General features: G+C 38.9%; 1 protein-coding gene across 1 annotated transcript; it reads left to right on the plus strand.

Moving 5' to 3' along the window:
• The first annotated feature begins 33 nt into the window (after positions 1-33).
• Positions 34-13,097, plus strand: LOC145495426 (PH domain-containing protein DDB_G0267786-like). The gene is made up of 15 exons (XM_081475038.1): positions 34-311; positions 1,407-1,549; positions 1,991-2,119; positions 2,292-2,406; positions 3,651-3,809; positions 4,247-4,341; positions 4,745-4,849; positions 5,326-5,488; positions 6,849-6,931; positions 7,554-7,658; positions 8,414-8,575; positions 9,439-9,564; positions 10,004-10,111; positions 10,452-10,563; positions 10,820-13,097. Exons 1-15 carry the CDS (start codon positions 263-265, stop codon positions 11,317-11,319), a joined length of 2,154 nt encoding a protein of 717 aa, XP_081331164.1. The 5' UTR covers positions 34-262; the 3' UTR covers positions 11,320-13,097.
• Positions 13,098-14,179: the final 1,082 nt, after the last annotated feature.

The following is a 14,179-nucleotide window of genomic DNA, read 5'->3' on the forward strand; positions in this document are numbered from 1 at the left end:
ACAAGATCATCACACATCTACTAAAACAATATTCTGTGTCTAAAAAAGGATCGTTTGTCGCGTGATCTCTTCCGTTTAATGATGTTTCAGTGCGTTTTCTGCTCCGCCCCCTGGAATGCTCGCCTGAGCTATAAATTCGATCTCCAACCTCGGCTTAGCTCGATTTCGCAAGCGCCCTCTCTCACAATTAAGACACTGGGCTGCGATTGACTCCAAAGACTAACGAAGGTTGTCTTTCGCAAGAAACAAAAAAGTTTTGGATATGGGTAATTTACTTCCTCTTGACTCACACAGGAAGCAGCAAATTGAAGGTAAGTTGCATTCGTGTCAATGTCTTGATGGTAGACTTAGAATTCAGGAATGACTGCAAGCGCTCTGAGTGGCCTCATTTTCATAGTGTGAGCTTAGGGGTAATGAATGGGCTGAGCAACGCAACAGTTCGTGCAATCACAAGTATTACGAACGCAATAAATTGCTATTGTCAAACACCGCTAAATGGGGTCATGAACAGTAGAATACATGTAAGCTGTACAAATTGGGTTAGGCTTACATGGAATCAGTGCCATCTCATCGATCTATAGTTCTGCTGAAAACCGCCGACCATAATAAGTTTTAACGATAAAAGCTAGGCTTTATTTATTTTTCCTAATCATAAGCTGTAGAAATAAGTAAGCTTAATATCACATCTGAGTTATGCATGTTCGCTATGCAACATCGATATTGGCAAACAACAACCGCTTGTTAAGTTACATGTAAGCTTATTTCCAGTTGGTGAAACTGTGCAGTTACTGCACTCAGACTGAACAACAAGCTTTTTAAGCATTTGTTTGCAAATCAAATTCATTTCCATTTGTGGTAATTTCTGGTTGATCAACATACAAGGAAGGTATATCCGGGAGGAAATGAATGGAAGCAATGCTCACGTATTTGTTGGTAGTAGGGGACTGGACCCCACCCAGTTGTAATAATTGGATAATGTCTCGTGTCTGAAAGATGGAATTTTTTAACTACAATATTTTTCATATCATAGTTAGCTCAATCTTTGTTCGGAAAGTATTTGCTGTATAATTTTACAGTATATAGTTGTTTTAACATTTAACAATTTCATGAGAGAACCATAACATTGCTTTATGGTGGTGTATGAGCTATCTTTCTTTCCATAATGATTGCTACATCTAATTGGGCTGAGTGGAGTACAGTTCAGGAGATAATCATGTACAGAATTTCAAATTCAAGATATTTACAAGCACATTACTCCCTGAACTGTCTGTAATGAGGTCCTGACCAGTAATAATTAATTTTATCATCATAATAATGATTAAGTTTAAGGTTTGAAATTTTTACTCAGGGAAGTTATAAGAAAGAACCCATTATTGATTTCATTATCAACCTACATGCAATTTTAGACATTGCAGAAGAATTTTTAAAGGAATTCACCATAGCTTACAACACAGCCTATGGAGTTGAATACACAAAGACAACCTTGAAGGAAATAGACGCTGAATCATTTGCAGAGGAAAAGCCAACATTTCAGCTATTGCAAAGATCAGTGAGTAATAAGAAAACATGTACAATGTGATGTAATGTATACTTAATTGGCCACTCCTCATTAGGACTTTTCAGGACCAATGCAAACAAACAATGATAAATAAATATTCAAATAAACATAACTAGGTTAAGAATCCCAACTGGTGGAAGGTAGACCAGTTGGCTATTTACAAGCGCAGCCGAGAAGTTAAACTCGGGGCTACCAAGAACAACATCAGCTAGTGATCAGAACGGGATTTGAACCCAGGACCTACGGATTTCAAATCCGGCGCTCTAACCACTCGGCCACGCTGCCTCCTTTATTATTAGTGAATTTCTTGGGGCCAAAACAAACTAAAGGCAAAAGTAAATAATTTTACATTATGTGTATGCTCCGTCAATCATCAGTTTTCCATGAATTGTGCTTTTAATGTAAGCTGTGATTAATTTTCTTATGATTCAGTGGGATAGCTTTAAGGGTCCTCTGAAGATGGGATACCTTACCAAAAGAGGAGCAGTGGTGAAAAACTGGAAGAAGCGTTATTTTGTTGTGAATCCTGATTACTCTGTGGACTATTTTGAAACTGAAGAGGTTTGCACATGTATATTATAATTTATACTGTGGATGAATTCATTTTGTGAGGAAGACACAGTTTCCTCTGTAATATTATTCAGTATCTATTATTAGTAGACTTCAAGTTGATATTAATTTTTTTTTTCACTTTGATCATGAATTGTGCATTTTATGACATACATGTAAACAGGCATTTGAAAAAGGCTTTAAGCCCAAAGGCACCATCTTTCCATGTGGCTATGAAGTAAATGCTGATCTGGATGAAACAATGGCAGAAAGAGTCAAAAACCTTGCAAAAATGATGAGTAAGACGTATTTTATATATTTATCATTAATACAATTATACAGTCATTATAATGGCGATTTTATTAGTCTGATAGAGTTCTTAGATTGCTGTCAATAATATTTCTTTAGCCAAACTAGGTGTATGAATTTTGGGTGATCCTTAAGGTCATTCCCCTGTATTGCGTTGCATCCTTACTGCGCATAACTTATGGTGTCATTAGTGCATCTTCGTGCATGCACACATTGAAAACATGGCGGATTTGCCTTGTTATTGAGTTCTGTTTCTGTCAGTTGAAAAATGGCTATAGCTCACTAATGATATCGTGCACCCCAAGTTTTTTTCCAGTCATTTTAATCAACTAATCATTAGCTTTTGCGTGAGAAAAGACTGATCTGATTTCTATTGTTGAAAATTGAATAAATAAGGAAAATAGCAGCTGCACTGTAGTCTTTTCTATTTTGCAGTTTGATAGCCGTGGCAAGCAATTTGGTTCAAATATTTTAACAATGATTCATCTGTCTGTCAAAATCAAACTTGAAAAGTTTATTTGTGTCTGACACATGCCTTGACTGTAGTTTGAGGCGTGTTTTCATGAGTCTGGGCTCAAAAAGAGTCACAATAACTTGGAATGCGTTCTTGTAATAAGCATTAAATAACACTAAAATGGGCCATTTTCAATGCCTCACTGTTCCTTAACAAGCATGGGCACCCCCTTTTTTATTTTATAATTAAAGTTCTCTTATGATAAATAAATTATTCATTGGACAAAGTTTGAACAAAAATCTATGTGCAGTTTTATTTCAGGGAAATTACCAAGTAATAGGGGTAAAGACAAAGGGAAACCCTTATTGGCTCAATTAAAGGGTGACCGCAGATGCTTACATTTGTGATAGAGGTGGTTTTTGAATAGGGGCTTTTTTCACAACATTTGAGCTTGATGATGCCACGAGAAAAAGCTGACAAGATGAAACAGTGAATTATGTGTTTCTTCAATCTACACGGTCTTCAGTGTACAGTTGACGCTTTTTCACTTCCTAACTTACCCTGTCTTAACCCTTGCACATGTACACGGTTCCATAAATTTCTCGATCCATGCCCTCTCGTCCTTGGTGCCTTAAAAGTCACAGCAGAAAGCAACCTTAAAGTAGTCTGTTTGTGACTTTAATGACTGGCTGTTACCTGGGTGTGGCTTCTTATAAAACAGATGACTATTTATTAAGAGTTTGACTGTTACAACTGTGTATTCTGCTAATTTTGTTGCAGAGGTGGATGAGAAGGAGTTACCAACTCCGGAGAAGTATCCTGAGCATACATTTGAGGTGGGTCACTCAAGAAGAAGAGCATATCTAATCACAGCTGAGAATGAGGAAGACAAAAAAGCCTGGGTTGAAACATTTAAAGTTTGTTGCAGAAAAGCTTCGGGTAAGTCAGCCTTGAACTTTCTGTCTCTTTATTCCAAACTACAGTGTATAGAGTGTATACATGTACACTGTGCTTCAGTGAACTTCCTTTGTGGACAACCTAATTTTATTATTTCTTTGTGAAATGTTTAATTTTCTGTTCAGCCTGGCAAATTGTCTGGACGCACATATCTGTCATCTTAAAAAGAGAGTGGGGTTCTTAATTGAAAAGTTTAAGTTCTTAAGGAGGCTTGTTAGAGCTGAGGGTACCTAAACAGAGGGGAAACGGTTTTCAGCAGTAGGGCAATGATAAATGTACCCACATGGTATGATTTAGTAAATTGCATGTAGATGAACATTTTGTAACTTTGCTACATGTAAACTGTTGGATGAATATGAATTTTCACTGTACCCAGGGCTTGTGTAAGCTGTTTTCTCCTCCTTTTTCATTCACTCCAGGATTGAGGAGTGAGGATCCAGTGGGCCGTGAAGCTTTCAAGGTCGCTATCTGGAAGACGTACTGGAGGTACAGAGTTACAGGCACTGAGGAGCAGGTGTGTGAAAACATCTTCCTGCACTGTTGTCTGTATCTATGTGTGGTTTGGGGCACTTCAAGTCTGTCATGTCTATAGCCAGTAGAACCTGCTGAAATCCCTAATACATGACTGTACAGACCAAGAATTTGTTTTGTCTTGGACACAAATCACTAGCAGATGACATCTTCTTACAGTGTCCATGTACGTGTTGTATATGTGCATCACATGTGTGTTAGAGGTCAATTTTCAAGTGGTTATCTACTGGCAGCAGCTCTATTTGAGCACTTAAAACATGTTATTAGCTATGTTCATTCGCATGACTCCTTTTCCTCCAAGTGTGCTTTCACACTCCTCAAAATAATATTCAATATTCAAAATATCAAATACTTGATTTGAGAGAACTTCACATTTCTTTCAACAGATTCTCAGTGATATCCTCGTGGACAGGATCAATTATCGAGTGATGTCTGATGTTTATGCTGACATTCCAGGAGGCTGGACAATAAAGCAAAAGATCAGAGAACAGGTTCGTACATGTGTATAATTATGTCTTTTTAATATGTAATTTATTTTTAAACCACAAGCAACCAAGAATTTGATGTAATTTTTTTGGTTAAGGGATATTGAATTACATGTATGTATTGATTTTATATAATTAGTACTGTTACTAAATGTACAGCCACGTCATGTACATGTAATGTTAAAAGTAATGTAGAATATCACATGCCAAGTGTGCACATTTATAGAAAGTTATGTATATGAAAGGTAAATTGATCAACATGACACAAGCGTGAGACAAAGAAAAATCTGAGTCCCTGACAGGAATCGAACTTATGATGTCCCGAACACCAGATGAGCACTCTATCCACTGAGCTACGAGAACTCATGGAGAGCAAGGTCATTTAACCGAGTTCATATGTGACAGGCATCCTGCATACTGCTAGGACCATAAATGACCTATTTAATGACTGAATTTGAATTGTACATGTACTGTTTTGATAGGTTGTGAAGACACTTGATTCTCTTGTAATGGCCATGGTGATTCCATCATGGAAAGGAATGCAGGAATCTTCTCAACAAATGAAAATGGTCCTCGAGCCAACCATCAAAAGTAAGAAGGACGAACTGGCTGCAGTGCAACGCAAAGTCATGTGGGACTTATCAGGCATGTGATTTGCAGTTAAGTTGTGGTACATATAAATGCATTTGGATGTTGATGACAGTGTAGACCAGGGTTCCAGATAATAAAAATTCTTAAGGTAAGGTAGCAGTGTCCATAAGGAATTCTAATGGGTCAGTACAAGTAGGTATGGACTTCTCCAAATCATCTGTCAGAAGTTTTCTTACTATCAGTTCCTTGGATAAGGCAGTTGAACTTGTTTGGTTTTCAACCTGAGACTCCCCCTCTTATACCTGGAACACTGCTAGATCTGCTCCTTCTTTCAGTTCTTAAACCACGATCTGGTCTGGGCATTGTCTCTATACACTCTACATGTAGGCATTCATCTTTGTTTACTAGACAAGTGTTATCAACAAAAATTGTCCAATTAGCATAACAAGTGTTTCAGTCTCCTATTAAGCTACCAGAATATCACCTCCTGATATCGAGGGGTCATTTATAACACATTTAACTGTCCTTAGAAATTTGAGCCCAATTGTAGTTTATCATTCTTGTGTGCTGCAGGTGGATAAAATCAAAAAATTTCAAAGAATTTATGAGCACATTAATTTGCACACTTCCACCCAGACATTTTCCTGATTTAGAAAGCCAATATTTCCTTTAATATTGTACACAGAGAAGTAAACATTTTGGAGATTAAGCAAGCACTTTCTAAACATTTAGAGTCTGTTTGTGCAAAGTATGATGTCTTTTGTATAATTATACTGTGTAGACATTTAGCCATATCATTGGTAAGGAGGTAAGGAGGCATCAGCAAAGATCTCCTAAAGTACATGTACTTTCACTTTAGTGGAATCTGTCTCTGATTGTGTTATGACATAATATGCACTATACTGGTTGTGTGCAGTGGATCAATGACAAGCAACAAAAATGTACCAGCCAAGGAGGAAGCCATGACAGCTTGAGGCTAAAATGTTACAACTGTTCAGTAATTTCCTCATTTATGTGCCAGTATTATCAGTGGCTTTCAAAGACTTGACATTTCTTGTATTTGAAGAAAGAGATTTCCATGCTGCAATCAGTACTTAAGGAAGAATCAATTCATATGTGGACTTCTGTATGACAATTGTGACAAAAGTTACACATTCATACAGTAGCATTAACATATGACTGTATATTATTAATTTATAATTAATTAAATTGCCACATACATGTAAATTAAAGGTCATTTGGGCTTAAGTCTGCATGTAGATATTCCTTTGTTTCTTGTGGGAAAAGGAAAGTATAATTCAGGAAACGGGAGACATCTGCACGTAGTCTACATTTGGTTGATATTCATGTATAGCTGTGTAGAATTTATTATTAATAACAACAATGACTAATTACAAGATTTATTTCTCTATAGAACTTTTAAAAAGCTCAATGGAAAAAGTTCTGAAAGACATGGAAGAGATGTTGAAAGAGATAGTTGATCTGTTAAAACCCAAGGTATTGACTGCAATAATTATCTGTACTGTCATCAAAATTTGAATAGTATGTCTGTAACACCACATGTGGTAAGTGTTTGCTTCATGTAGCTGGAAGAGGTTGTTGCAGGAAAGATTACAGTATACATGTATTTATATTTCACCACATTCTGGTGAATCAAGAGAAAATGTCTTGTGAACTGCATCCAGGTTTTCATTTGGTCTTACATATACAACTAACAAGGCAGCGTTGATGATGTTGTGTTAACTGTATGCAGTACCTAAACAGAGGTTGGGTGCCCGAGACATCCAGGAGCTTTCACTATTGGCAGCCAGCTCCTAGATAGAGACCGCTCCCATGGCTGGCAATCCTGGAAACCGAGCCATGAGCCCCCACGTGGAAGGGGAGACAGGCACCCGTCATACTGAATTAACGGTGGAGAGAGGGGAGGAAGGGAGGGGGAATGCTTGAAGACTTGCTCCCATGCAAAACAACACTCACTGTAAATCCTATTGCTCTTTGTTGTTGACTCCATTAAATTGCATTTAACTACATTAAAATGTCAATATTGATTCACATGTAAGCTTTGATTTTCAGTTTTTCAGCTGAATTTTCTTCTTTTGAAAATATCTTTGTTTGTCAGATGGAACAAGGTTTGGCAGAGTTGAGGAAAATCTTCATCAAGAAAGTGGATGGAGTGATTGAGAAAGCCAAGAGCACTAATGAAATTGAAGCATCTTTGCCCTCAGTAAGTGCTTGCATTACTGTACATGTATACGTGTATTATTTCTAAGATTGTAAATTTTATATGAAGTTACGTGTAGATGTCTTAAGGTGGCTCAAAACAGTTACCACCATCAACTGATAAAGAGTGGTTATAATGGCCCATCAAAAAAGTCTTTGAAAGTACTGGAAACTGTTTTTAGCCACGTTAAATTGCATTATTTTGAAAGTTTAGAAAGCAACCAAAGGTGGACTCTAATGAGTGTGTGGAGTAAACAGCATTGGGTGCTCATTATGGGAGATCTATTGTAGATTCACACATAAAAAAATCTGTAATAATTGTACAACTCTACAGAAATTCATGTAGTGGTGTGTCTGATCGGTTACAAGCTGTTCAGTGTTAAATTTGAATGCAAGTAACAGCCATTCAGACAAACTACTACACAATGTTTACATGTATATTTAGTGAACATACCCAGATCTCCATAACAACACAACATCAGTACAGAATTTTTTAAGCTAGCTTCTAAAATGCCTGTTTTATTTAAGTGTGAGTAAAGACATACATTTACGTGTTGGTCTGTGATTGCGGCTGCCTTTGATGAATTACTCAATCGATCTGGTGTCTGATGAACTATGTAGCTTATAGGCCACTGCACCACTCACTACTCCGTCAATCCTACCGTGGGAAGCTTTAGGCTCAAAGGTAGTGATGTATATCCCACCATTAACTCATTTTTGTACTTTTTTTTTTTTTTTTTTTTTTTTTGTTCTTCTCAGTTTTTCCTGACGTTGGACAAAGCTCCACGCTCGTGGTCTGTGCTCTATGATGCTTTAGTTCATATTCGTTTTGTAAGCACGTTGCATGAAAAGTTTAGAGAGCGCATCAATAATTTGAATGGTCATCTGGTGACAGACATAGGAACTGATAAACTGGCTCAGGTTAGGAGGCATAATAGGTCATTTGTTATGGAAACAAAAATTTTACAATTGTTCCACGAGCGCGCATTGGACATGAGATGCTAGAGGCTATAACCGTCTCATATCCAACAAGCGCGAGTGGAATAATTGTCCTATTAAAAACGCCACCCAAAATATAGCAAACAGAACTAAATAAAAAATAAAAAACGCCCCAAAAGAATCACGCGTACTCTTACCATATTCGTAGAGCATGGTATAATGGCCCATAACCCATTAGGGTTAAGTCAATGAAAACTCTCGAATTGCATTATACAATGATCCAGTTTTTAATAATAACGAATCTATAGACGTTTACGTGAGGATGGCATAAGAAATTACTACGACAATCACCGAACTGTGGACTGGGTTCGAATTATTGTACGGCGACCACTCTCACTTTCTTTTGCTGACAAGCCCACATTCCTTTGTGTTGTTGTGAGTTGACAGAAAGCGAAGGTCAAAGTAAAGGTGAGGAAAGGGAGAGAAGTAGATAAATGTGTTAAAAATTTATCCGCTTCTTTCCTTTTCCCCATCTTTAGTTTGAACTTCGCTTACAGTCAACTCACAACAACACGAAAGAATGTGGGCTTGTCAGCAAAAGAAGAGTCAAAGAAGGTGGGAGTGGTCGCTGTACAAAAATTCCAGCCCATTCCACGATTCGGTGATTTTTGTAGTAATGAACACATCAAAAAGCTTATGTATTAAGCGCTCGTCCTTCTCCCTTTCTTTCACACATTATCCTATTTATGTAATCATCGTTACTCGTTCACTTCGCGTCGTTCGACGCGCAAGGCCAGTAAACAGATCTTGAATTTCTAACACCAACTTTAGAAACCTTGTTTCAGTTTCTGGATTCAGCCGTGTTTACCTTTGAGGAGCGTTTCAATGAAGGAATCTCTGGTACTGATGCCAAAGCAAACGGTGAAACTGCCGCAGACGTTATGAAAGTTGTCAAAGAGGAAGTGTTGTTGGTAAGTTGTCCTCCTCAAAAATCCCACTCAAGCGCTCTTCTTTGTCTACTGCGCTTTCGTCACCAGGACCTTGCTCGTTTTTCGTGTTACTATTACCCCGAAGGAAAATAGGTCATTTTATAGTTGTATGCTGAGTTACCTGGCCTATGAATGCAAGCGAGGCTAGAAGTGGCCTCGCTTTGATACAAACCTCTCTGCCTTTTTCATTTAAATGCCAGCTACGTCTAACATAAGACCAACTTGATTTACACAACAAAAGCAATGAGGTCTTCATCAAAAGTAGGGCAGCTGGATCCTCGCTGCCATTCAAAGGCCAGGTCACTGAACTGTAAAATGGTCTATTCTTTGATCGGCCTTGTTTTCTTTTGGCCATCACATTCTCTGTGCATGCGCCGTAAAACAGTTACTCGTGTGATTTGACTTCTTTCGTAACCAACAGAAATATGACGAGGACCAGAAAATTGTCCTGGACCAGTACCTGATGGAATCAATGCTGTGCATGCTGGTACCACACACCCACAGCTTGACTGATCAAGTCTGTAAACCAGTAAGTAATGCTAGTGGAAATGAGTATAGTTGAATCCTTCTCGTGTTCTATGTCCTAAGGGTCTAAAAATGAGTACTGTAGCCTAAGCTGAACCCTTGGCCTTACATGTCTTAAAGGTACATGTACTTGAAATACACAACGTATATTTTGTATTGTCAAGCCTCTCGCCGTGTGATCTTCGAGCCCTTTGCAACTGGGTTTGGTGCTACGTCGAAATAAATTGTAATAAAGTTATTGGTCGGAGTTATTATGTTGCGTGATCCCCATGTATATTTCACGGCTGATTTGACTGTCCTGTTTTCATCACTAACACCATCTACCGTCCTCCTTTTTTGTGTAGATGATTAAACCAGTAGAGAGCAGTATCCCAGACCCCCTCCGACAGGCTATTTCACTCAGCGACAAGTATGACACTTATGTGGAGACTAGCATACGGGACACGATCAAGAAAGGTGAGTTACAAAACAAAATTAAGAAAACATGGATAGGAGGCGAAAGAAGAGCATGGCTGTCACAGAATGTCAGCTCCACTTTTTCAAAACGGTCTTTGTGAAGGTTTGTGAGAATCGTGTCGAGTTAAGCATGGAGTTTCGAAGATCCAAAAACGGACGACTAACAATTTCGTGGTCCGCGTTTGATTTGGCTATGTTTTTTTCTGGGTCCCTTCAAGTTGAGGTCACACCTATTGACTATTGTTATGTCGTTTAGTTTGTGGAATAGGGGGAGCCGCGGTGGGAAAAACAGAGCAACCGAAAGCTGACGAACCGAAAGCTGACGAACCGAAAGCTGACGAACCGAAAGCGGACGAACCGAAAGCTGATGAACCGAAAGCTGAAGAACCGAAAGCTGATGAACCGAAAGCTGAAGAACCGAAAGCTGATGAACCGAAAGCTGATGAACCGAAAGCTGATGAACCGAAAGCCGACGAACCAAAAGTTGAAGAACCGAAAGCCGATGAACCGAAAGCCGACGAACCGAAAGTTGATGAACCGAAAGCTGATGAACCGAAAGCTGAAGAACCGAAAGCTGATGAACCGAAAGCTGAAGAACCGAAAGCTGATGAACCGAAAGCCGACGAACCGAAAGCTGAAGAACCGAAAGCCGACGAACAGACGGCCGAGGAGAAACCGAGTGAAGTTGGAGAAAAAGCGAATGAACCCGAAGCTGAAGCGGAAGAGAAAACATGCGAAGAAACAACTGAACTTTAGGAAGACTGACATTAAATTTCTGAATGAGTAATGTGATAACACCCAGCAGTCCAGTGATTATTTCCTAAATTTTCCCTCATTATCTTGAAACATGCAGGTTATGAAAAACCAAGGACTTGATTGTATGAGAAATGTGTTGACTTAGGCTCAATTTCTCCCGAAAAGACTTTTTAAAGAAGTAATCATATGGTATTATCAAGAGTTTTAGATAATGTAAATGTTAATATCGACTATGGGACATGAACGTTTAAAGCAACTGCTACAACCTGGTGATTATTTGGAAACATTTTCAGGAGTCACCGATATCCACTCTACAGCAAATAGATTCTTTTCAGCCTGTTTCTTTGTTTTTTCTTTTTTCTTTTTTTTTTTTCCTTTGAAGATTCATGATCTTTTGACGCGTGAAAAGAACCGTCTGCCTTGTGTCGCTCGGGTTTTTTTAAAAGGATTATTTTTCTATCATACGTTTGAAGGAAAGAGATCGTCGAACTGCGAACGGAAACTCCTCCAAAGTAACAATGAAAGAGAGAGGAAGTTTTGAATAGCGCATCCAGTTGCTTGCACTATAGTAAGGACATGATATATTTTTGTATTAACTGTTATTTTTATGTAGAAAGAGTAAATATAAACTCCGATTGTTTTGAAGTATAACTTTCTTTGTCTATACTTCTCTCTTTTTTTATCTAAGTAACGGTAGAGAGTTCTGTCAGTAAGAAAGCGTTCGATTTGTTATCGTCTGCATGGGGTAACGGTCCGCACGTGACAAAAATACATGTACATCTACAAAGAAGCCGCGTTTCCTGAGGTTATAGGGTTTGTGACCATGCGTTTTCGTTCCTTTTCCGCTTAGATTCTTGCGTCTTCAGTTGCCTCTTCTTACATTCTCGCGTCTTAAATTATGGGTAAACGGCAATCCTGTGCACAGCAATTTAATTGTGTAGGTATGACTTCGAAAAAATACTTTAAGAAAAGCCGACTTTCAAATCACAATTCATTGTCGAAATGCTGATGATTCTGTTCACCCAAGCGAGTTTGCAGACCCGGCGCCAAAACTTATAAACGCTTCTGTTCTCGTATTACGATGGTCCGCGGCTAAAATACTGAATGAACACAAAAAAGGTTTCCTTTTCGTTCGTAAGTGGTTTCCCCAACAGTGGTTTCTTCAATAGACCATTTTACAGTTGTCTGCTCGGTGACCTGACCTTTGGCTAGAGGTGATCTTGTTTTGATGCAGACCTCACAGCTTTTGTGTGTAATTCAAGTTGTTCTACCGCTAACTGGTTTGCACTCCAATGGTCTGTCACCAGCCTCGCTTACATTTATAGGCCAGGTAACTGAGCACACAACAGGCCATTTCCGAGTTATCTTGTGCCTCTGTTTCAAAACGAGTCTTCGTGCAAAACCTTTCTTAGGTAAATAAGTTTGATTCGCATGAAAATGAAAGCGAACTGAAGGCGGAACTCATTTTCTTAATGGTTTCGCGTTTTGACACAGGCAAAAGGCAACTCGGAAATGGCCTACTGTTGGAGTGAGCTGAGAATTGCCAGAAAGGTTTGCCTTGGATCTGAAGTATGGATGTACACATCAACTGATCTAATTGGTTACGAATGTCATCTTTAATTTTTCGTGCGGTCAAATAAACTCTTGACTAGTGGACCGAGAGGTTTTCTTTCTTCTTTCAATGCAAAATTAAATGAGCTAGAGAAAAAGGAAAACCTCTTGGACCAAGGTATATAAACAGACACCCAAGGCTCATTTTACACCACACGGCATTTTTGGCACGGTTCGGATAAAATTGAGAGGGAAGAAGAGAAAGAAACTCCGCGAACAATTTCGTGCGAACCGTGCCAAAACTTCTATTAAGATAAATGGCCTTACAGTGTAAAATTGTACTGTATAATGTTGTTTCACGAGGATAAGCTAGCTTTTGGTTGTAGAGGACTAATGAATGAGTTTAAAACGAATATGACTGTTACAGATTTATACGCGTTCATCATTCAAGCCGAGCGTAAAACACTGTACAATATTTATAATTTGCCTAAAATTCGCAAAGAACATCGCCTAACCCCACGAATTCCAATTATCTAATATGAACGTATGCGAGGGGAAAAATAACGTCGTTTCTTGGTAAGCTAATTTCATTGAAGAGTTGTTCTCATGCGCAAATAAACCCTTTTCATGATTAACTTCTCCTTATTACCAGTTACAAGGTCCCCAGGTGCCCCTCCTTGTTGGGAGCACAGTGTGCGTGGAATAGGCCGTTTTTGATATGTTAAAATTAAGCCTGATAGTGTGGCCTAGAGGACACAAGCAAAAGAAATGAATAAACTTGTCATTCAATAGCTGTTATTACAGTTCAGCCTGCGGTCTAATATTCCTTTGCTTAAAAGGGCATGCAAACGAGGCGAACGGGTCAATACAAAGCAAAATTGACCATTTCGCCTCGTTCGTATGTCAAACCGCTGACAACTGTAATAACAGCTATTCCTTTGTTTGTGTCCTCTAGGCCTCACTGCCAAGCTGAATTTTAATATATCGACAATAGCCTATTCTGTGCCTGTTGCACTCGGAAAACTAGCTCCGCGCTCTGTCTCCCGCATTTCACAAATGAAATGCAAAGCTTCTGGAGACGGAACAGTTCAACGTGGGTGAGAATACCCTGCGAAAGGTTGGTTTCTCCTCACACCCCGAACGAGATCCTCTCTCGTCTGTGGCGGTAGAGAAACTAGCTACTCGCCGGGTAGGGTGCCAGGCAAGTTCGAGCAGAAGCCATAGAATGTCATTCACTCAAAAGGAGAAACGTTAACCCTGAAAAGGGCTATTGGCGCGGGCCAATCCTGTCCTTTCCTATCTCTACAGA

The sequence above is a fragment of the Orbicella franksi genome, chromosome 1 (assembly GCF_964199315.1).
Source record: "Orbicella franksi chromosome 1, jaOrbFran1.1, whole genome shotgun sequence".
In the NCBI taxonomy this organism is placed as follows: Eukaryota; Metazoa; Cnidaria; class Anthozoa; order Scleractinia; family Merulinidae; genus Orbicella; species Orbicella franksi.

What these genes read in the sequence shown, in the direction of transcription:
- LOC145495426 (XM_081475038.1), top strand. Translation starts at nt 263, where the DNA reads ATGGGTAATTTACTTCCTCTTGACTCACACAGGAAGCAGCAAATTGAA. An exon ending in AAACCTTGCAAAAATGATGA is followed by an intron (nt 2,407 to 3,650) that starts GTAAGACGTATT and finishes ATTTTGTTGCAG; the next exon opens with AGGTGGATGAGAAGGAGTTA. An exon ending in ACGGGACACGATCAAGAAAG is followed by an intron (nt 10,564 to 10,819) that starts GTGAGTTACAAA and finishes TATGTCGTTTAG; the next exon opens with TTTGTGGAATAGGGGGAGCC.